The 22,443-nt window shown below is 38.3% G+C and overlaps 1 protein-coding gene across 2 annotated transcripts in view; it reads right to left on the bottom strand.

Moving 5' to 3' along the window:
* The window catches only part of LOC149537290 (uncharacterized), a 108,367-nt gene extending 87,506 nt beyond the window's left edge, over positions 1-20,861 (bottom strand). For both annotated transcript variants that reach the window (XM_089807658.1, XM_089807659.1), the window contains exons 1-3: positions 20,733-20,861; positions 8,734-8,784; positions 8,571-8,622 (exon numbers count right to left, since the gene is read on the bottom strand). In XM_089807658.1, coding sequence (XP_089663784.1) covers positions 8,571-8,622; positions 8,734-8,784; positions 20,733-20,813 — 184 coding nt within the window. In that variant the 5' untranslated portion in view covers positions 20,814-20,861. The remainder of the gene's footprint in view (positions 1-8,570; positions 8,623-8,733; positions 8,785-20,732) is intronic.
* Between the last annotated feature and the right edge of the window lie 1,582 nt (positions 20,862-22,443).

Below are 22,443 nucleotides of genomic sequence, written 5' to 3'. Positions count from 1 at the left end.
CAATTCTCAGTTCTATCAATTCTCCCAATCACAAGAAACACAATACAAGAGTTACAACAAATATCCAAAATATAACGAAAACACTATACCTCAGCATTGATTCAAATGAACTCCTCCAACTTCAAACCCTTATACCTCAACGAGGGCACAAAACTTCAAACTTAGAAATGTCAACAAGACAACAAGAGCAAGATAAGATAATCAAATAATCGAATGACTTTTTCAAATGAAATGCGCTCATATTTATAAACCTTTATTGCCCAAAGTTTCCAAAAAGAACTCAACTCCAGAAACTGTAGAGTTTCCCAAAAGAACTCAGCTCTTGGAACTTTCCAACACAACTCACTTTATAACATTTAATACTTGGCTTAGGCATATAATTAAATAAATAAATGACCCCCTCCAATAATGACCCAAGCCTCAACTTAAGTGAAGTTATAAAGTTTAATTATAACTTTATAATAAGCCATTTAATAATTTAATAATAATTTGGCAACTAAAAATACAATAACTCCCAAAATAATCATATTTAAATATGTCGTCTAAAATAGGAATCACATCTATTATTTCTCCATGTGACCAAACGCATGTTCCAAAAATAGAAAGGGTTCATCTCAATCAACACCGGACTTGCCACAAATAGTAAGTACACAGATCTAAGCCCAAGCAAAGTCCAACCTGAACCAAACGAAGACCAACCTGTAACTTACTAAATTGTGAAGAAGACAAGACCCTCCCAAGCCAAGCCACTGCCTCAAAATACCCTCTATTCACAATTATTAGCCTACAAGGATCACAATAATAGGCTAATCCCTCAAACTCCGATGCTGGCAAAAATTGTGACATTGCAATCCTCCCTCCCCAAGATAGCTTGTTTTCAAATAATTTGGCAACACAATGAACTCCAACCTCCACCTAGATCCCAGATGAAGAAGTACATGCCACCTCTATCAACATTGAACCAACTGCATAGCACTAACATCATCAAGACCCACAACATAACCTACAGTATAGCACTCAAAACCTGTGCTAATGATGTAGGAGTTAGGATATCACCAGAAGACAACTCCACAAGAAATCTCTTCTTCCTAGTCACCAACCACATAATATATATTAGACTGGAATCCTGATCATCACCAACAATCCCTGAAAAAGATGTAGGAGTTAGGATATCACCAACCACATAATATATATTGGTCACCTATGCTAATGATGTAGGAGTTAGGATATCACCAGAAGACAACTCCACAGGAAATCTTTTCTTCCTGGTCACCAACCACATAATATATATTGGACTGGAATCCTGATCATCACCAACAATCCCTAAAAAAGACGTACCTACATGAAAATCATATGTACTCATGCCAATTGTTTCAACAATAGGTGTAGCCACATCAAAATTTGTGGACACATGAACATCACCAACTACTGCAACGGAGAACTGAATCAAATCTGCAGAGGGCGAAAATTGAGCCCAGCTCCACTCAGGTGAGTGATCAACACGAACCTCAAACAGCGGATTGTCATAAGACAATGCAGCATCCATGTCAAACATAGGATTGTCCACAAAGTGAACCTCACCACTGTGTTGATTTGAACTATAACATGACTTTTCCACAACATCACTCACCTCATCATCAATGACATGTGTACTATCATCAAAACACAAATCTGCATCCGCTTGCATATAGCTAAACTCTGACACCAATGGCTCAACCGGCACAGAAGTAGTTGTTATGACAGTATCGCATACTCCTACTCCCACTATCATTATGTCTCTATCAAATGAACAATCCTAGGGGCTCATGTCAATAATTGTATCATTTGACTCAACTTGACATTAATCAGCCATGTCCAACTCATGCAGTGCCTTATAAGAAATGTCCCACACATCTATAGCCACCACTGTATCATCACATTTCACTCTTCGAAAAAGTGATATCACGCTCTGCTCAAATCTCGGATTTGAAATCATTTGAGTCATTCATTTGTGATTTTGATTCAACTCATTTACTAACACATTCAACTATTTTAGAATACCAGACGGTATCATAGGTTCTTCATCCCTAGGTGGTGAAGTGCGCCCTTTGTGGGTATAATGAATACCAAACCTCCTGTCACCATCCATAATGCCAAAAACCAAAACTCCAAAATAAAACACTAATCAAACTAAGCCCAATTCTTGCATGGTGGCAAGAAACCGCTCTGATACCACTGTAATAACCCTAGCTAGCTATAGCTCGAACATACAAATTTTCTATGCTAGGTAGTTGTTTGACATTTTGTCAAACACTTTGCAAGCAAGCATTTGATTTCACTGGAAAGACCCAATTAGGCTCTTCTTAGAATTTGTTGAATGCTAGTTATTTTTCCTTATGATTTTCAATGAAATGCCCAACCAAAGGTAGTGCTGAAATATGCAAAAGGTTGTTGACTAATTTACAATTTAAAGTTGTAACCCTTCATTCAATTCAAATTCACATGCACAATAATTGACTTCTTAGCAACAACATGAACAGAAAGAAGTCACAATAATTCTCAGTTCATTCAATTTTCCCAACCATAGGAAACACAGTACGGGAGTTAGAACAAATATCCAAAATATAACGAAAACACTATACCTCAATAGTGATTTGAATGAACTCCTCCAACTTCAAACCCTTGTACCTCAACGAGGGCACAAAACTTCAGACTCAAATATGTAACAAAGACAAACAAGAGCAAAATAAGATAATCAAATAATCAGATGCCTCTTTCCAATGAAATGAGCTTGTATTTATAAACCTTTACTACCAAAAGTTTCCCAAAAGAACTCAACTCCAGAAACTATAGAGTTTCCCAAAAGAACTCAGCTCTTGAAACTTTCCAACACAACTCACTTTGTAACATTTAATACTTGGCTTAGGCATATAATTAATTCAATAAATGGCCCCCTCCAACGATGTCCCAACCCTCAACTTAAGCGCAGTTATTAAGTTTAATTATAACTTTATAATTAGCCATTTAATAATTTAATAATAATTTGGCCACTAAGAATAACTCCCAATATACTCATCGTTTAAATATGTCGTCTGAAATAGGAATTACACCTATTATTTCTCCATCTGACCAAATGCACTTTCCAAAAATAGAAAGAGTCCATCTCAATCAACACCTAACTTAACACAAATAGTAAGTACACAAATCTAAGCCCAAACAAAGTGCAATATGAGCCAAACGAAGAGCAACCTATAACTTACTGAATTGTGAAGAAGACAAGACCATCCCAAGCCAAGCCATTGCCTCGAAATACCCTCTATTCACAATAATTAGCCTATGAGGATCACAATCATAGGCTAATCCCTCAAACTTCGATGCTAGCAAAAATGGGGACAGTACAAAGAGACTTGAGGAACAAGTGGAGTGTGAACGACTATTGAGGAGACTTGCAAAGGGAAGGTCGAAGGAAAGGTTGCCCAAAGGAAACTTGGTAGGCACTACAGCATGTGGAATCAAAGATGCAAAGTATAGAGTATGGTACTGAAGGAGGGTACTACACTAAAGGGGACAAAATAAATGGTAAAGACATAGACAAAGATAGATTATTATAAGATACTAGAAGCTGGTTGAGAAACGTCACTTCACACCGAGGGAGGAGACACGCGGTGTCCATGGAGGAGAAGAGATCGAGGACGATGGTGCAAGCGATACTAGTGCAGCCACAAGTGTCAGAGGGACACAACAGCACACTAGCCAAAGGTACCTATATGGCTGTAACACATCAATTTTTTAGACACCACACTACACCAGCAATAATAAAAACTATTGTAAGGGTGAGTGAGTAGCCGAGTTGGTGTGAAGGCGAGTCGTGAGGCGTAGTGTTAGGCTAATGATCCTGGTGCTACGCATCAACTCCGGTTCGAGTCACACTAGGTTTACCACAAACCCTTTAAAAGGGTGAGTGAGTAGCCGAGTTGGTGTGAAGGCGAGTCGTGAGGCGTAGTGTTAGGCTAATGATCCCGGTGCTACGCATCAACTCCGGTTCGAGTCACACTAGGTTTACCACAAACCCTTTAGCGTTTACCCCTCTTTCAAAAAAATAATAAAAACTATTGTCATGTCTCAAAAGAATAAGTTACTAAAATTCACAAGTTGCGGGAAGGAAGACCTTGTTGGCCATTGTAGAACTTTCGAAACCATCTGATCTACCAATGGGGTGATAGACCAGGATGAGTGGGCAAAGCAATTCCAAGCCACGTTGAGGGGAGTAGAAATAAACTGGTACTTAGAAGTGAATATGACTAAAATCATCTTGTGGACAAATTTGAAGGAGTTTCAAACAAAGATTCCATTGTTGTGGGACGATAATGAAATCGTAGTAGAAATTTATAGTACCAAAATCAAAGGTTGAAAGAGTTGTTGGCCAAAATGGGCAGCCAACCAACAGATGGCCCAAAGAAGCAATGGTTCATTGAAGGGTTGAGACCCTCGCTATAGAAGAAAATGAAAATTGTGCCTCCATAATTGTTCGCAAAGGCATGTAATAGAGTGATGAACCTAGAAAGCGAGAGCGAGACGATTAAAAAGAATCAACATGGGTCATCATCTAAGAATGACAATTCTTCCACACAAAGAAGTGACGAGGGATCAAGTAAGAAAGTACAAGCCCTCCAAAAAGACATGCTAAGAATGATGAGGGAATTCAAGCCCATGAAGGTTGGTACGAGTAATAACAAGGACAGAGAACTATGGTGTACAGAGTGCAAGGAAGAGGGCCACGCAAAAGGGGCATGTTTGAAGAAAAAAATTTGTGACATTTGTTAGATTATGGGCCATTCCACTGATGAATGCCCATACAATATGAATACAAAGGGTCAACAAGTGTTGTTCACCCAAGAGCCCTCCTAAACAATAGCACTAGCCAACCCTCAGGCAAATAACACCACAACGTCGTCTAGCAGCTTCTAGAACAACAGGCGCAAAGGAAGGAATAACAATAACAATAACAACTACCAAAGCTACATCTAGTTCTAAGCGAAGGGAAGGCCAATGATCCAATGTTGCACATGTAGCCAATGCAGACATTTTCTCAAGACTACTCGAGGGAAGAAATACCTCAGTTCCTATGCAAATGATGTGGACCAAGAGACCATGAGGACGCAAGTTGCCCAAAGCCTGGGGTCAACTTGTTCAATATTGAAAAGGTAAGCAAATAAGAGGTAATGGCAATCACATGAGTGTCGAAAAATAAGGCCACGTACCCCAATCCCCGTATAAAGAAGCAAAGGGTACACGATGCTAAGGCGAACATAGAAAAAGAGATCATGGCTAAGAAGAGGTAGACAGACAAGATGGAAAGTACCTCACTACGGACGGAGGTCAAAAAGAACATGTTACAGCAAATGATACAAATAAAAGTTCCCATCAAACTCAATGACCTCTTAGAGATAAAGCCACAACTATAAATGACCCTCTTGAACACTGTACTGATTACAAACCATACAACACTCCATGTAGAATGCAAAAAGGCATCTACCGGCACTTCCACAAATCCAATGTTGTTGCACATGAGTAGTGGGAGACAACCGACAGTGCTAGAAATAGGTATTCTCGACACCATTGTGACAGGCACCATCGTAAATGGAGGGTTTGGAGTTATGGTGCTTCTTGAGGAGACATGGAAAAAGCTCAAGAAGCCTACATTGTGGCCACCAACCTTCCACTTGGTGGGTGTGGACCAACACGGTATCAAGATGATTCTGAAGCTCATGGCGCAGAGAGTAATGATCAGCACTTACTCATTCGTGTTAGATTTTGTAGTATTTCATTTCTAATCATGGTTCACCTTGGCTGCCACCAGCCACCTTCTGTCGAGGATTGCATCCATAGTCCTTCCTCGTAGGTGGGAGAAAGTTCACCATTGACTTCACAAATGGTGAGCGAGGACCTAGCATCCTAGTTAGAATCGGAGTTTGAAGGAGGCAAGGAAGGCCAGGATGAAGGGAGGCAACAGATAAAGCCCAAAAAGGAGGGTATCCTGGAATTGCAACCCAGAGAGTTGAAAATTCCTCAACAAAGAACCATAAGATTGTTGTAATTGAGAATCCAAAAACAAATGTAGAGCTGAAAAAGATCTACTTCACTACTATATAAGGATTCAACACTCCCTCTTAGTTGGCAAAGTAAAAAAAACTTCTCGAGCTTGAATTCAAACAATCTCTACAAACTACACAAGAAGACCATAACTTTAGCACTCCTGTATTGCTGATATCTACCAAGACTCTGATACCATGTTGAGTTTTTAGCCCAGAAATTAAAGATAAACAACAATAATGAAGAACAAGATAGATAAAAAAGACACAAGAAATTATCCTAGGAAAACCCTTCCACTTGAAGGGAAAAACCCAGCCACACCAGCAAAATATGTCTTTAATTGATAAAAAATGTTTGAGTACAAGGCTTTCACTTGATTTCATTACAATAAATCAAGAAATCACATAAATGGATTGAATTGAGACTCTTCATCTTACAGATGAGGGTCTCTTCAAATTTCAAATACAAGACCTTTCATATTTCCAAATATTCAACACTTCATATTTCCATATGCATGCCTCTTCACATGGTGCATGACACATGTCTCTTTATATAATATAATTTCAAATATTATTACAAATATCTCTTTCAGCTGAAGATTACCATAACGGTCATAACAAACATATTTCTATTTCATTTAAACAGAGATAAAGATCTCTATCACAGCTACAATCTTCAACAGAAATCACCGGGGTTTGGAACTCTGGTCCATGTCCCTCAGATTTCTCACTAGCAACTCTGTTACTCTAACAAAACAACACTTCGACAATTTTTTAGCAATGACTTATGCAGTGTGTCGAAAATGCGAAGGGTAGTCATGCAAGTATGTACAACCTCAAAAATCTGAAAGGCTAACAAAGACACAAAACACCAAGGTGCCTAGAAGAAACTCAAACTTAGACTTCTTATGGATTTCTTTATCTTTTGACAGCTGGGGCCTATTTAAGATGTCTCAAATCAGTGATCAAATAACTGTGGATAAGGTCAAATGCACAATCTGAAGAAAAAAACAAAGCATAGATGTCAGACATTAAAAATGGGGTGCCAACAACAAGTATGCACCTAGAATGCAATTTTGACCTTGTTCTCTTTGGAAAGCCATTTCCTTCACAGAGATGTGCCCCCCTAACAAGGTTGCATTAGATTTGAATTCTCCGACATTGCTTTTCCACTCAGTGATGTGCACCTAATCTCCTATGTGGCGAATTTATTGGGTAAATACTACCTTTCTATTTTTTGATAAATGGCTTCTATAGCTTCCATTATTCTTGTTAAGATACAAAAATGGACCATTAAGACTGCAGTCGCACACAAAACAAAGGAAACAAGACACCTCTGAGACATGATTTACACTTGGGAAAACACCCAAAAGAAAAGTAATATCTAATATTATTTCCCAAGGATATATAAACGGTGAGGATTCATGACATTCAGATACTACTTAAATCTGATTTAATGTATAGATGATTCAAGCATAGCCAACACATTGATAGGTCAAGATCTTCTATCAAGGAGTCCTCCCCAGTCAAAATATAGATATACTCTGATGAACTCTAGCTCAACACATCTCTGCTCATTCTTGATATAACTAAAGACTAACAAATCAATCATTCATTTCACAAGCAAACAACATGGCACATGCTGCACAGAAATAGAGCAAGAATCAAATAAGCTGCAGATAGCTAATTGGCTGCTACGTGACCTACAACAGTAGAGCTAAGTGGGCCAACAGAAAAAAATGGCTATATCAGCATTAATAAGTGGGACTGTGTGACAAATAAAATGGAACTGACAAGACAAAAACAAAAGCACCTTGTTGAAAAAAAAATTATTTGCCTCTCATTTTTAATCTCCCACCCTGTTTGATTGCAGGCTCTCGTCACTAGTAGACACCTGACAACATAGATATAAAAGTGTGTTAATGAAAGTGGTAATATCCAGCGGCATAGATGCCAAGGCCACACCCTACAATAAAAAACATAACCTCCAAGAAATGATGATGATTTCAAGGAAAAATCAATTCCTCCAGGAAAGGAGAATGAGATCATACTTGCACTTTCTAGCTACAAAATAGAAGTACTATCGACTTTGGCCCAGAGAGGTGGATGGGATAGATTGAGTGAACTTGTAATGATCATTGCTTCAGTTGGAGGTATCTCTTACTGAAGTAATGATGGTGAACTCAGGTTGAGTCAATTTGGCTTATCTGGAAATGGCTATATGAATCCTTCCTGAAGCAGTATCTCCAAAGCTCATCTGACGACATGTATTATCAAGGAGCTAATTATTCTCTCTAGCTGCCGAAATGTGTCCTAGTCCATTCTTCAAATCGACACAGTGCTAAAATACATCAGGATCACAATCCTCGAGGAAAAATGATCGGTAAAATATTTAGTTGCCCATAGCTTCATATTATATGTAATTATTTCATTTAACAATATAATAAAATACTTTCATACTCTTTTAAAAGGAAAAACTGTCAAATTTGATAATATTACCATGATTAAATCCATAAAATGCACTTGCACTTCCTCCAAGAGCTGTGCCTATCTGCTCAGGGAAGTAAAAAATAAATAAGTCAATTTTGGGTTTAAATCCAGAATCAGCATCCAAAGGAGCCTCAGAGTACAAAAGAGCAAGGACACCTAAGAAAGACCATACCATAGAAAAACTATCGCGTATGAATGGTGCAAGAGTCCAACTGCTTTCCTCCTGTGAAATGATGCAAGGGTAGGATTTAACTCATAAAAAAGATAAAAGATAAGCTAAGAATGATATTGTTCGCTTCTAAAACTATATGCAAAAACATAAACCATGTGAACACATAGTTTACCTCATAAAAAGGATAAATATGAGCTGAGAATGATTGTCCCAGTCTCAAACTATATTGTAAAAACCTACTTGATTATCTTTTTCTCTCCCCAAAGGCAATTGTGCCTACCTCTATCCGTTTAAAAACAATATATTGCATAAAAGTATTTCTACAGAATTTGATAACAGTTACGAAAAATAAGCACGGGCCTGACAAGCCCAACTGAGTATGCCTTTTCATCCAAAAGTTGAGCTTTCCCTATCAATAAGCTCTTATTAAAAAACAAAGAAAAGAGTAGACATATCCAATCCAGACTAAATAAGCAAATACATGGAAAATAGTAGCATATTATCTGCAACATACATGAAGCTTTTGAATTATGAATTAAAATTTTAAAAGAGATAAATGCTATCAATAAAAAGCAGCAGTGTATGAAAAGACCACAAATGGTAAAAAGGAAAAGCCACAAAATTCATGCATAAATCCCATATCCAAACATGAACAAGATTTGCCAAAAGCATTCACTTGCAACAATATTCATAAGCATCATGTATAAAACCATAAGTTGATGAGAGCATTGGACCACTAACAATAACTGCTTCCCTTTGAACCCAGAACACAAGATAAGCAGAATTTATATGATTAGTGTACAATAAAACCTTAAACAATCAACTTGAGAACATAGACCTAAGTTGTCAGTTTGGATTCAAGGTCCAAATTCACCTAACAACTGATTTTTTTAACATGGTTCAGTATGTCCGGGTGCGACCATACACACAAATACACACATGATGTCGTCACTTTCTAAATATTATACAATGACAGTTGTATTTTGAGTATTTTCGGTAGAAAATTGCTGATAGTAGATAAGCGAATCATGTGGTTTTTTTCTCAAATTATAATTACATATAATTATTATACATGAATATTTATGTACATATATGTATCATCATACATACATATACACATAATATTACACACACGTGTGTATGTGCACGGGTGTATGCGTAATACCACGCACATATATAAACAACAAAATACTCATTGTTCATTGATCAAGCATCAACAACCTTGTACCCAATATACTCAGAATACAACTGTCACCATTTCAAATCTAGAAACTGGTGACATGCATTGATAAAACTAAATAAAATCTAGAAATTAGCATCCTCTAAAATCTTTCTAAGATGCTCCCTACTGAAAAAAGAAAGTAGAAAACCCTTAACTAGTAACAGTCAAAACTCATCCTTATAAAGAGCCATAGGACCCTGAGCTTTCATACACGATGTCAGCTGCTAAAGATCCAACTTCACATTCATAATCCATGTCTTCATAATACGCGCATATATAAACAACAAACTATTCATTGTTCATTGATCAAGCATCAGCAACCTTGTACCCAAGATACTCAGAATACAACTGTCGCCATTTGGGCCACATATAATGCTTATAGCAAATACCCTTCAAAAGTGAGCTGCAGCCCTATAGAAGATGCGTAGCCTTTTAAATGAAATTGGGCCCAAAATTCTAGGCAAAACAGCCTTGGAAAATAGAGTATGGGTTGGGCAATTGGGTCAGACCTGATTTGGGCCCCATATAATGCTTAGGGTCTCATAAGGCCTCTAAATCAAATCAAAGCGCTCAAGCCCGAATCCAACCCAAGCAATTAAATATTGGGCACTAAACTCGAGGTGAGATCTCCAATTGAAATGTAAATGCTAAATGTTGGGTGCTAAAATCAAGGTGAGATCACAAATTGAAATTGAAATGCTAAACGCAAGGTGCAAAACTCAATGATATTTAAGGATATGAAGAGTAATTTAATGCAGATTTGGGCACAGAGATTAATCCAAGGCTTAATTTTACAATACTACCTCAAACTTTGCAATATAAACATTAAAATTGATATCCAAAGGCAGCAAGTCAATTAAATCAAAGGCCTTTTTGTACACGGAACTCCAGATAATGCATTAAATGAATAATCAAGGGCTCCAAATCTAGATGCCACCATATAAGTAAGACAGCTCAGCCTTCATTTCACCCATTCCAAACACAATCAAGTGCTGGATTTTGATTTTACAGGGCAGATATAAAGTTTTTTTTGGCAACTGTGGAAAAGCAGAGATCAGATTCGTCTCATTTTAGCACAAATTGGCATCGAAGTGCACCACCACACCTATTACATCAGTCCCTATGAAGCAACAACAGTCATTGTCATCAAAAAGGACTATTTTCCTAGCAGCTACAGGTCTGAACTACATCTTGGAATACTTTGATTTGCTGCAGGTCTGATGATAGACTTATTGCCACACAATTTGACTCCAGTTTTAAGTTAGGATCCAAGCCTGATGCTCCTGCAGGATTGCCCACTACCCCAAGATGCTCCTGCATCAGACACCCCAGGTGCAAAAGGAATGTTCTTGGTAACTGGAAGAACATCTCTCAGGATTCAGCACATAAACCCCGAACTGGTTCTTCACATACATGTCCTCCACCACATCAACTTGCATACTCTTGCCTTCGTTCCACTTCTCCAAATCTTTTCCTGCAACAAGCAGCTATTTACTTTGTTTCTTCATATCTTGCCTCGGTGTACCATAGGTTTGTTTCCCAAGCTGATCTCTAACCCCTCAACTCAACTCTCCTACCAAAACTCAAGTTCCTCCTACTGAGTTCTACATTCTGTAAAGGAATCGAGGAAAACTTCCTATCACCCTTCTCAACAATAAACACATTCTTAACGCAATCATGCACTGCCCTGCAATCATACTGCCGAGGTCTACCAAGTAATATGTGACAACTACTTATATTCAAAACATCACACAACACCTGATCAACATACTGCCCAATCTGAAAATTAACAAGACATTGCTGCTCACTTCCAAAGCATGATGATCTTGCAACCAACTAATTCTATAAGGACAAGGATGTCTCACTTTCTTAAATTCTCATTCACCACAGCAGCTCTTTTGTCTTCAACCTTCATGTCAGCATTGGGACATTCAAAAGAGCTATGTTCCTTCCTCACCACATCTGAAACAAGTATCCTTAAATGTACCTCTACTAGTTCTTCTCCTTTGTTCAATAGGTTTCGGTTCATCCTCAGCAATTTGGTTGTCCTTCACAGAGTGCTCCTTCTTTTCCTTCCCTCAGGAATTACCTTGATGTCTTCTCTTCAAATTATCTTCAGCCCTCAAAGCATACTGATAAGCATCCTCAACTGAATCAATCTTCAGCATGCCAATCTCATCTTGAATATTGAGTCTCAAACCATTAATATATCTAGCCACCTTTTCCTTAGAAATTTCTCTACGTCTAGACCAAATTGTTAACTTATAAAACTCCTCGGTGTAATCCTTTTATTTCAAGTTCATAATCAACAGGAATGAACTTAGCCTTCAATTTTGTCACCATCAATCTCCATATAGTGATCTTCATTTCACCTTCTTCCTCTCTATCTCGCTACAACTCTTTCCACCATAAAGCAGCATGCCCTTTCAACTTAGTTTGTTCCAACCTCACTCTAAGCGGATCTCCACTATCCACCAACTCAAAGTAGTCTTCCAATTCACCAATCCAATCAATTAGGTCTTCAAGATTCAAGATACCTAAGAAATTAGAAACATCCATCTTGTGCATCAACTTCAACACAACTTCAGATCTATCCAACCAACCAGTTTTGTCTTCCACAGATCTCTCCATCCGATCAGCTTTGTCTTCATCACTAGATCCAGCAACCTCAAAGTCTTCAGCAGCTTCCTCATAACCATCTTTTGTGCCTACATTCCTCAGTACACCAGCTATAGATCTCATGATCTCCAATATCCTCTAACTCAAAGTAGTCTTCCAATTCACCAATCCAATCAATTAGGTCTTTAGGATTCAAGATACCTGAGAAATTAGAAACATCCATCTTGTGTGTCAGCTTCAATCGAGCTTCAAATCTATCCAACCGATCAATTCTATCTTCCACAGATCTCTCCATCCGATCAACTCTGTCTTCATCACTAGATCCAACAACCTCAAAGTCTTTGAATGCTTCCTCATAACCATCTTTTGTGTCTACATTCAGTACACCAGCTATAGATCTCATGATCTTAGGGACCATATCATTCTTCATCAACTCCATCTCAGATCTGAAATCTGATCTAACTTTATCTAAAATCTTAATCTCTACAGCATCACAGAGATCTGCAATTGCCCTAGGGTCCAATCTTCTCGGAGGCATCTTCCAAGATCTTCGTAAACCCTCTGCAACAAATCTCTAACAATCACCAACTAGATCAAACCTTTGCTCTGATACCACTTGATGCAGTGCAAGGCTGGGTGAGTCCCCAAAGGAGATGACCTAGTTCCCAGCAACTACATAGAGGAATATAAACAATAAAATAGAGATTTAGATAAAAAATAACACCAATTCACATAATAGAATCATAAGATTTACATCCAAAATGACCAACTATAAGGCCTTCCAGGTTACGGCCAAATACATCAGCAATTACAATAACAGTTCTACAAGATCTCACAAGATCCAAATAACACCTAGCTAGCCCAAACCATGATTTGGAAGAAACCTCAAAAAGAATCTAAACTTATGCTCGCAAGCCACCAAGCAACCTTCTTGTTTTCCAAGCCCACACTTAGCTTCTAGCTCTACTAAACTTCGCACCTCTTAGCTACTTCGTGCTTCACTAAATAATGACTCAAGACATCACAAGACCCTCTACTTATACTAAACTAAGCCACAGGTCAGCTTAGCAAGCTACATTAAATAAACACTCAAGCCACAAGTCAGCCTCACTAACTAGATTAAATTGATACTTCGAACAAGCCCCAAGTTTACAATGCATAACTAACTCATAAGATAAAATAACATTATGTGGCCTTGGATATAGGACCACACGGCATCCAATGATCCACATCTAAGAGCACACAAGCCAAATCACCCAAACCGAAGCTCACAAAAACCAACAACACAACCCAGGAAATAGGAACGCGTTACCAACAACCACCAAAAGAGCTCTAACTCCAGTACGATCCATCCAATCATTATGCACACATAGGACAAGGTCCATCAATATGCCTCGAACATAACCCTAACCGCACAAAAGATAAGGTTCACAAAAATCCAAGCCAAATGCTCTTCCAAGATTGCCCACTCCCCAAGATGCTCCTACATCACAAAAGCTTTCATTAACAAAATGGGCACCAACCAAGATTATATAAGTTCGCACCAAATCTCCTCAAGCACCAACACCAAACAATTGAAGCGCCAACTCCAGTCAGTTGAAGCACCAACTTCAATTTGAGCACCAAATCAAAATCATTAAACCTATAACTACTCCACTTCCAACATGCATCATCAACTCCTTAACCTTCTACAATCAAAACGTTGCTCTTCTCAAAAAATTCCTCCACCTCCAAATGACATCCTCTATACCAAAAATATTCCTTTTCTCTAAAAATAAACTTATCACTATGTAATTTTGCCTAGTCCTAGCAAACATGATTAATGCCACCTCCCAAAACCATGCATCGATTCTTTACATACTTGACTCAGAATGTTGTTCAGCTTCTTGGATCCCCATCAACTCAGAAAATCACACACTAGGTAACATCAGCTTTGTTCATTCTTCTTCTTCATGGCATAAAACATGTTACCCACACATCTAATAAACAAGCTATTTTATTTCATAATACTCAATAGACCATACGCTCAATTTCTTTAGCCACTCAGCATCTACACATCTGTTAGTTTTTTGAAATAAGGTGTCAATCTTTTTAAACTTGAGTTATTATTCCTTCAATATTTCACGCAGCTCAAATAATTAGTCAACACACTACCAGCAAAGCCCTTTTTTCATTTACAATCAAATATGAAATGGACTAAGATTTATTCCAACATAGTCACACTTGATCAAATGAAATATAAATCGCTCAATTTAGACCTACCATGGTATTTTAGCAGCCATGAGCCCCCCAAATGAAACACATGACTCCCCTTTACTTCTCCAAAAAAGAACTCATCTGAAAAATACTGCCAAGTACTCCACTATAGTTATCTTGTACCGCACAAACAAGAACTACTAAACTCCCATCATAAGCGCGACTCATTTAGTGAAGATGTTACAAGTTGTCAAAGGAATTAAAGAAGTCGACTCATACACACACCACAGGGCCCTCAGTCAAAAAATAAAATCTGCCAACCTTACAACCACAGCCTATGTATTTTCCATCACAAATGTTTTTGAATTATTATAATGTCAATTTTATGGTTCAAATAATTCCAAACATCTACGATCTAATTTCACTACCAATACTTAGGCAATTATTGAAGTCTAGCCCAGTGACTTGGTCAGCAATAGACAAGCAAGCAACACAAGTAGGCAAACAAACAACTCGAGTAGACACCCAACCAACTCAAGAAAATACCCAAGTAGCTCAAGCATACAACCAAGTGGCATTGGAATATTGTTATCTCAAAGGGATCAAGAATAGGGTGAATAGAACCAGACTCTGAGGAGAAAAGCGTACCAATACCGCTATGAAGGAGGCAACCAACACGTGAACAACAAAGGTGGAGTAAAAGACCCGTGCATAGCCAAAGGTGTAGAAGATGCATAGAGACGTAGAGGAGGAACCAACCCATCAATGTCTAATAACGTGTATGGTGCCTAGTGTACGTGGCAAATGGGAAACCCCAAAGAGAAGTTGAAACTGCCCAAGTTCAATGGGGACGAATAGGAGGATCCGGTCTACCACCGTAAATATGAGTAATGATACAAGAAGTAAATGGTTAGGATCACCATGACTACTAGTTGAAGGTTTTTCCTGCCACCCTAAGATGGATTGCAACTGATTGGTATATGGACCTACCAGTAGGGGCAAGGTGATTTCGGTTGACCTAAAGAAACATTCCACAAGGAGTTGAATTGCTCCGTAGCAATGACGAAGTCGTAGCACAGACCTACAACACAAAGCAATGAACATTGAAAGTGAAAATAAGACATTGACAGGAAAGAAACAAATTAGTGACAATGATAGTATGGATGGTTAGAGCGAACGAAAGTCCTTTGTGATATAGGACTTTTAGAAGGACATGATGAGGATGATGAAGGAAATGCGAGAAGAGAAGGAAACTGCCAAAGAAGGCAAAGGCAAGAAACTATGGAGTACTAAGTGTATAAATGAAGGGCACACCAAGGCTGATCGACCCCAAGAAACTATTTTGTGACATCTGCCAAGAACTAGGACACTCCATTAAGGAGTGCTCATACAACTTGAAAATAAGGAGCATACAAGTGCTCTTTACCCAAGGAGAGCAAGCAACTCCGCCTACCACACCGCCACATCAAACAAATTATAATGCTTCGCCCAGTGCATATCGTAACAATGGATGAGGAAGCAACAAAAACAGTAACAACAACACATCAAGAAGTTGCATCCAATACAACGGGAAGGGCCAGAGCATGATACAATGTTGCAAATGTAATGAATGGGGTCACTTTGCCCGAGACTACTTGAGCGAGCAAGGATGCAGAAGCAAGCTTCACAAATGGTGTCATCTAGGTAACCACGAGGATGTTGACTGCCCCAAGGGGAAAGGGATTAATTTGATAAACGTCACTGGATCTGAGAAGGTCCTGGCATATGCAAGGTCCCGGATGAAAAAAACCATGTACCCAAATCCCCGTATGGAGAAAGAAAGGTTGAGGAAAGCTAGAATGGGAAAATAACTGGCAATGAAGGAAGAAAGGAGTTGAACATGTGGTACTCTGTAATGTTACCATAATAAAAATAAATAAATAATGAAAGCTTTGTTTATGGGCTGATTGATTTAGTATATCTTGGACCCATTTTTATTTTTGTTTTTATTTCCGTAGGTGTTGTCGTCGGCTATCTTTGTAAACCCTCGAGAGTTCTTCCAAAAGGGTATTTAAGTATGGCCTGTAGGTAGTAGTTATGCGATTTTCGATTGTTTCTTTTATACTATGAATTCCTGTCGGAGTTCAATATGTTCGCCATTTCGGAAGTGGAAGATCTTCCCTACTTGGCTTCTCGGTTTCGATGGGATTCAACCCTCACCCTATGTTCTACTTTGCTTCGGATCTAGCACATCTAGGGCACCATCTTGTTGGAATATTTGTGATTGGAACTACAATTATATCTATCAAATCATTCTGTGTATTTGGGAAGATTTGAATGTCCTTCCGGATTAATAACATTGTTTGCTCTGGCATAGAAGGAAGTTAATGCCTCCACCTCACACCCATAGACATTCTGTAAGGCCACCAAATACCCCATCCGTATGGTCTTGATACCCTGTACGTCCCCCAGCACTCCCATCGTACGGCCAGCATCTGTACGACCTCAAAGCAATTCATTTGTACGATCTTGACATTTCATATGGCCCCTAGCAAACCCGTCATACGACCAACATCTCTATATAGCCTCCCAATCTAACAGACCATACGATCATTCCTCATACCATGTGCTTGCCTCCTGACACTATACAGCCCAAATCTAGGTACAACAAACACAAGAAAAAGGTATTACGCCGAGTCCAACCTCCAGTAGGGGTTAAGAACATTACATACTCCCATATCGTCAGCATCAAAAGCCAACATCATACAGCAGATGTAACAAATGACAGCCCTAGTATGAGTCCACAACTACCACAATTGAAAGTGGCAATCACTAACATAGGTGACACTAACAGCATCCAAGACAATGGCAAACACGGGGCAAATGAAATAGAAAAAAGACATGAAAAATACTACCTTGACTAGTGCAATAGATCCTATGTCATAGGTAGTAGGTGTCTGACGGACACTCGTAGTGATCAAAATGGAAATCATAGAAGACTATTGTAAATGAAGGATCTAGCGTAAATGTAGAGCATGACCATGTTATTTTAGTTGAGTGTTTCAAGGGGCCTAGGAACCCTTGGAATTTCTAGTGAGACTTTTGCTTGTGCACAATCGTGTATCAATCACTATATGATTCCAGCATTGCTTATATAATGCTTTTGTGCTTGTGAACTTATGTTCCTGATGTTTAGTTTAACATCAAAATTAAAGGTATTCAGTAAGTGTTGACTCTTCATTTTGAGGGTTCCTTAGCGGGGCACAATACAAATTGATCAAACTTTTTGAAACTCAAAAAACTCGGCTAAACTCAAATTATGATGTCCCCTACTAAGAAGCTACCAATTCTCAATTATTAACATACATCACTATGCATTTAGACTGAATTGAAGTAAGAGACAAAGAAAGATTCATAATACATTTAACAATTAACATACTTGAACCCTTAATCCTTACTTATCTCCTTACATCAACCCTAAGGAGGATAGGGAATACTTGTCATAGACCATCTACAAACAAGCTCCCCTAAGGTTTCAGAAACACATTCATAACCATCTCAACACTTTTCCCTCAAGGCTTCAGAGATACATGGTCTTACCCCATCGTGGGACTTACCCTGTCTTGTGAGAATTTACACCCACATCCCCCTATAAACCATCCTATCTTCTTAAGGGGCTATATCAAGCAATTAAGGAATAGGCTATGAATATACTAACTTCAAATGGATTACAAATACATAAGTAACCATCTTGGCACTTTTCCCTCAAGGCTTCAAAGATACATGTCCTTACCCCATCATGGGACTTGCCCATCGTACAAGGATTTACACTCACATCTTCCTATATACCATCCTATCTTCTTAAGGGACTATAGCTAGTCATAAGGAATAGGCTATGAATATACTTAATTCAAATGGAATATATATATATATATAGTTTCACTATTATAAACTGATATTAATGCTACTGCATATCTACTAGACCATAGATAAGTTACAGCATACCACTTGTTATTACAGATAGTTGCAAGCAATTAAATATGATTTAATTCCTTTTGGAGCACTGATGTTATAGATAACGGTTTTGGATCTTTCTTAATGTTGGTTAAAGATAAAAAGTGTCCTCTTATAACATACAAAATGGAATGATAAGTTACTTCTCAAGAGTCATGTCTCGTGGCTATTCATCAATGTCTCTTATCATTAGAATATTTTTGCCCTGATCAAATATCATATACTTACTTTACCAATGTTTATGCATCAATCTAATCCTTAACTGGTTTTAAGATAATATTCCTTCAGTTTGCTGGAAGTTGATGCCATCATCAACCAAAGTCGATAGACTGATTCCACACCACAATCCAAGACCAGAGTCGGCTCTATCAAATACCATGATTGGTTACAATACTTCTCAACCTAAAATCACCGGGGATGCCAAAATTATCATAATGAACAGTTGCTCTCTTTAACCACAATTTGTCTTATCAATGCAGCAGCTTCCTTGAAACCTTATCACTTTGATACCACTCATCATGATTAGTTCCTTCTATTAGTAATTGAAATTTCTAACCTCAGTTACTATCTTCAACTCCACCTCCTAGCCTCTATCTGATCACTGATTAAAATTTCAAACGGAGGAACACAAACACAAATCAGCAAAGAAGATCAACATTTAAATGCATAAAATTTTCGATTTTGAAAAATCTGGAATATCCTTCACATTTTATATTGAATATCTCTAGCGAAGTTCTAGGTTGAATATCCAATATTTGAATTTTGAGGTGAGTCTTATGTTTTGAATAGACAACTGATTTGCAAGACTGGATCATGAAACTTCTGTTCACTGAGACATCTCTAATTCAATATTCCTAATTAAACAGGACTCAGTTTTCAAGCAGAGAATATAAAGTGTCAAATATTCCAAATGTGACATTTGGAAACACTAAACAAAATTTATTTTTAACCTTATCTTTCACAGCCATTATGATGCACCTTCATCCCACCAATATCAGTTTTGACAAAAAAAAATTAGAGATTCTCAAAATTTAAATGCTTACAAAACCTGGCTGAAATATATACCCACACTAGAGAAGATCCCAATATGCTTACTGACTCAAATCTGAGACAAACGATCAATGAATAAATTGAACGAAAGATTATTTTCTATCCCTCCCTCTTAGCTGTCCATTTTCAGAGGCTAGACAAGTCCAAAAAAGTGGAGGTGCCTTCCCAAAAACCAGTACTGACCTTTCTGAGAGGATTATAACTTACAACTGACATGACTTACCTTTCTGGGTGGATTACAATTTACAAGTGAAAAGATTCAAGTTTACGTCCCACAGTGGTGTGTCCTACCCTTATAAGCTTAAAGTCCACTTGACAGATGCCACATAGAACAGATAAAAAGTAAATGAAAAATTCTAAACCACACGTGGGTCATTTCATGTGGACTTACATTTACAAGTAAAATCACACATGCTTCTTTCTTTTATCTTTTAAAGCAATCCTGCTGATATGCACTTTCCAACTCTTAGAAATGCAACAAGTGCAGCCTCCAGCACTAGGAAACCCTGAACCCTAAAAACCCTAGTATGCCATAAACCATTCAAAGCCTTGGGAAACCCAAAACTCTAAAATTAGTTAAAAGCCTGGAAATCCTAATAAACCTTAATTTTTTGGAACTCTGAAAAATTCTAAACCCTAGTAAACCCCTAATTCCTAATTTCTCATTACCAATGCTTTCAATATGTCTCATTTTTTTTTTTCCAACAACAATAGTCAGTATAATGTACAATTTCTCGATTTACTGCCAAATTGTTCAACCTGAGCAAACTTGTCTTGCCCCCAGACGTAAAAAATGTAATTCAGTCAAAAATAGCAATAAAGGGCATTGACAATCAAGGTCTTTCGGACAATCTAATGTAGTCATCTACTGAGTAAACAAAGAATTACAAGTAATGAACAGTGAATCGATAAGACATACCAAATCTTTAGAGAGCGGAGCTGCGCAACGGCGACATCTTAACGATGAAGGTTGCGCACGATGGGAATCTTCTGCATCCATGTTGTAATTCTCATTCTTCTCAGAGATTTTTCAAGCGTTTTCCTCCTTGATTTAATTTACGAACACATATATATATATATATTTTTTTTGTTTTTTTGTTTTTTATTAATTGTTTATTTTTTCTTTTCGTGGCCACCAGCTTTTTGGAAATTTGTGTGCTCGTGGAATTCCTACAAACCTAGCTTTGTGTACGATTTTTTAAGTGTGGAAGTTGGAACATTATATCTATATTACAATTGGCACAAGTTATACTAGCACTTGCATTTATAAGCCGATAGAGTATTTTATCAATATTATCATTGTTAGTTTCTGTCATAGGTAGGAATACTATTGCATCTATTAGATGCAATTAAAAACTATAAAATATAATTTATTTATTTTTTTAATGAATAGTTTTTTTCTATTAATAAAATATACTAAAAATACAATTCACAAAAAAGGGGTCGGGGAATACAAGATCACTCCGCGAAAGAGTTCACACGGTCGAAGTCAAACTTAAAAACACGGCCTTAGTTGAAAACAACAACTATTCATCAAAAAAAAAAAAAAAACAACCTCAGGCTGCCAAAGCAGTGTCAGCCGAGCGAGGAGGATTATCTTTATCAGGAAATCCCCACGTATCAATGGGATTGTGGGGCGGACTGGGAACAGTCCAACCGTCATCAGCAACAGCAGGAGCAAGGGCAGCCTCCACATCCTTAACCTCTGGCTACGGAGGAGAAATTGCAAAAGCTAGACGAGGAAATTTCTCAAAATGCGCCCGCCAAGGCCTAGAGGGAGGAGTCGGGGACCAGCCAAAACCACCGCCGGGTGGGGAAGCAAAGTGGCGCCTCCATCCGCCATCACCACCACTAGGAGAGCGGTGGCGGGAAGCTTGGGAACATGGCGTGTGCGAGTGGCGGCCTAAGGACCGGTCGGGAGAACGGCGACCACGAGGCGTAGAGGCATCAACCGAGGCATCCGGAGGAACTCTGGCAATGGTGTAAGGAGCATTGCCCCAGTGATTTAACAATTCTTGTAAGTGAGCAACTTCTAAGGCAACTTTATTAGCTTGCCCCTGGATCTGCATAATCACATTGTTACAAATGTATGCCTTAGTGTACATAGCAATGTTAACATCCAAAAAATTGTGAGTGAACAGAACAGCATTCCTATCTTTCCACTGAGAAAACAAAATTTCCATTCTGAAGGTTTGCCAAATTCAAGTGAATTTTTGAGGAATTCTGGGAGAATCACCCAACAGGATCATGTGCCATGAAAATGGTTTGGCCCTGAAAGACTTGAAAAAATCATGAATCTAGTGCCAATAATTTTGAGCATGCTTACAAAACCAGAAAATATGCAAAAAGGACTCAGGTTGGCCACAGAAGGGGCATCGAGGATCAGGAACACCAATGTGCTTGAGCCTAGGCCCCAGGGGAAGACCTTGGAAGGCAAGGCACCAAGCAAAGTGGGCAATCTTGGGTTATGTAATAGCACTCCAAATGGTGTCAAAACATTTTCTCCATTGAGAAAGCGAAGATTGCAAATGCCACCGCTGGTTAAGCGTGTCAACCATCGAAAGATGGGGCGAGAGCCATCTGTACATATATTAGTTTATCTTCAAGTATTTTTTAGGTTCTAAGTTTTT

Source organism: Cupressus sempervirens, chromosome 10 (assembly GCF_028749045.1).
Source record: "Cupressus sempervirens isolate cs-2001-9-10 chromosome 10, ASM2874904v1, whole genome shotgun sequence".
Taxonomy (NCBI): domain Eukaryota; kingdom Viridiplantae; phylum Streptophyta; class Pinopsida; order Cupressales; family Cupressaceae; genus Cupressus; species Cupressus sempervirens.
This window is presented reverse-complemented; position numbering and strand designations above follow the sequence as displayed.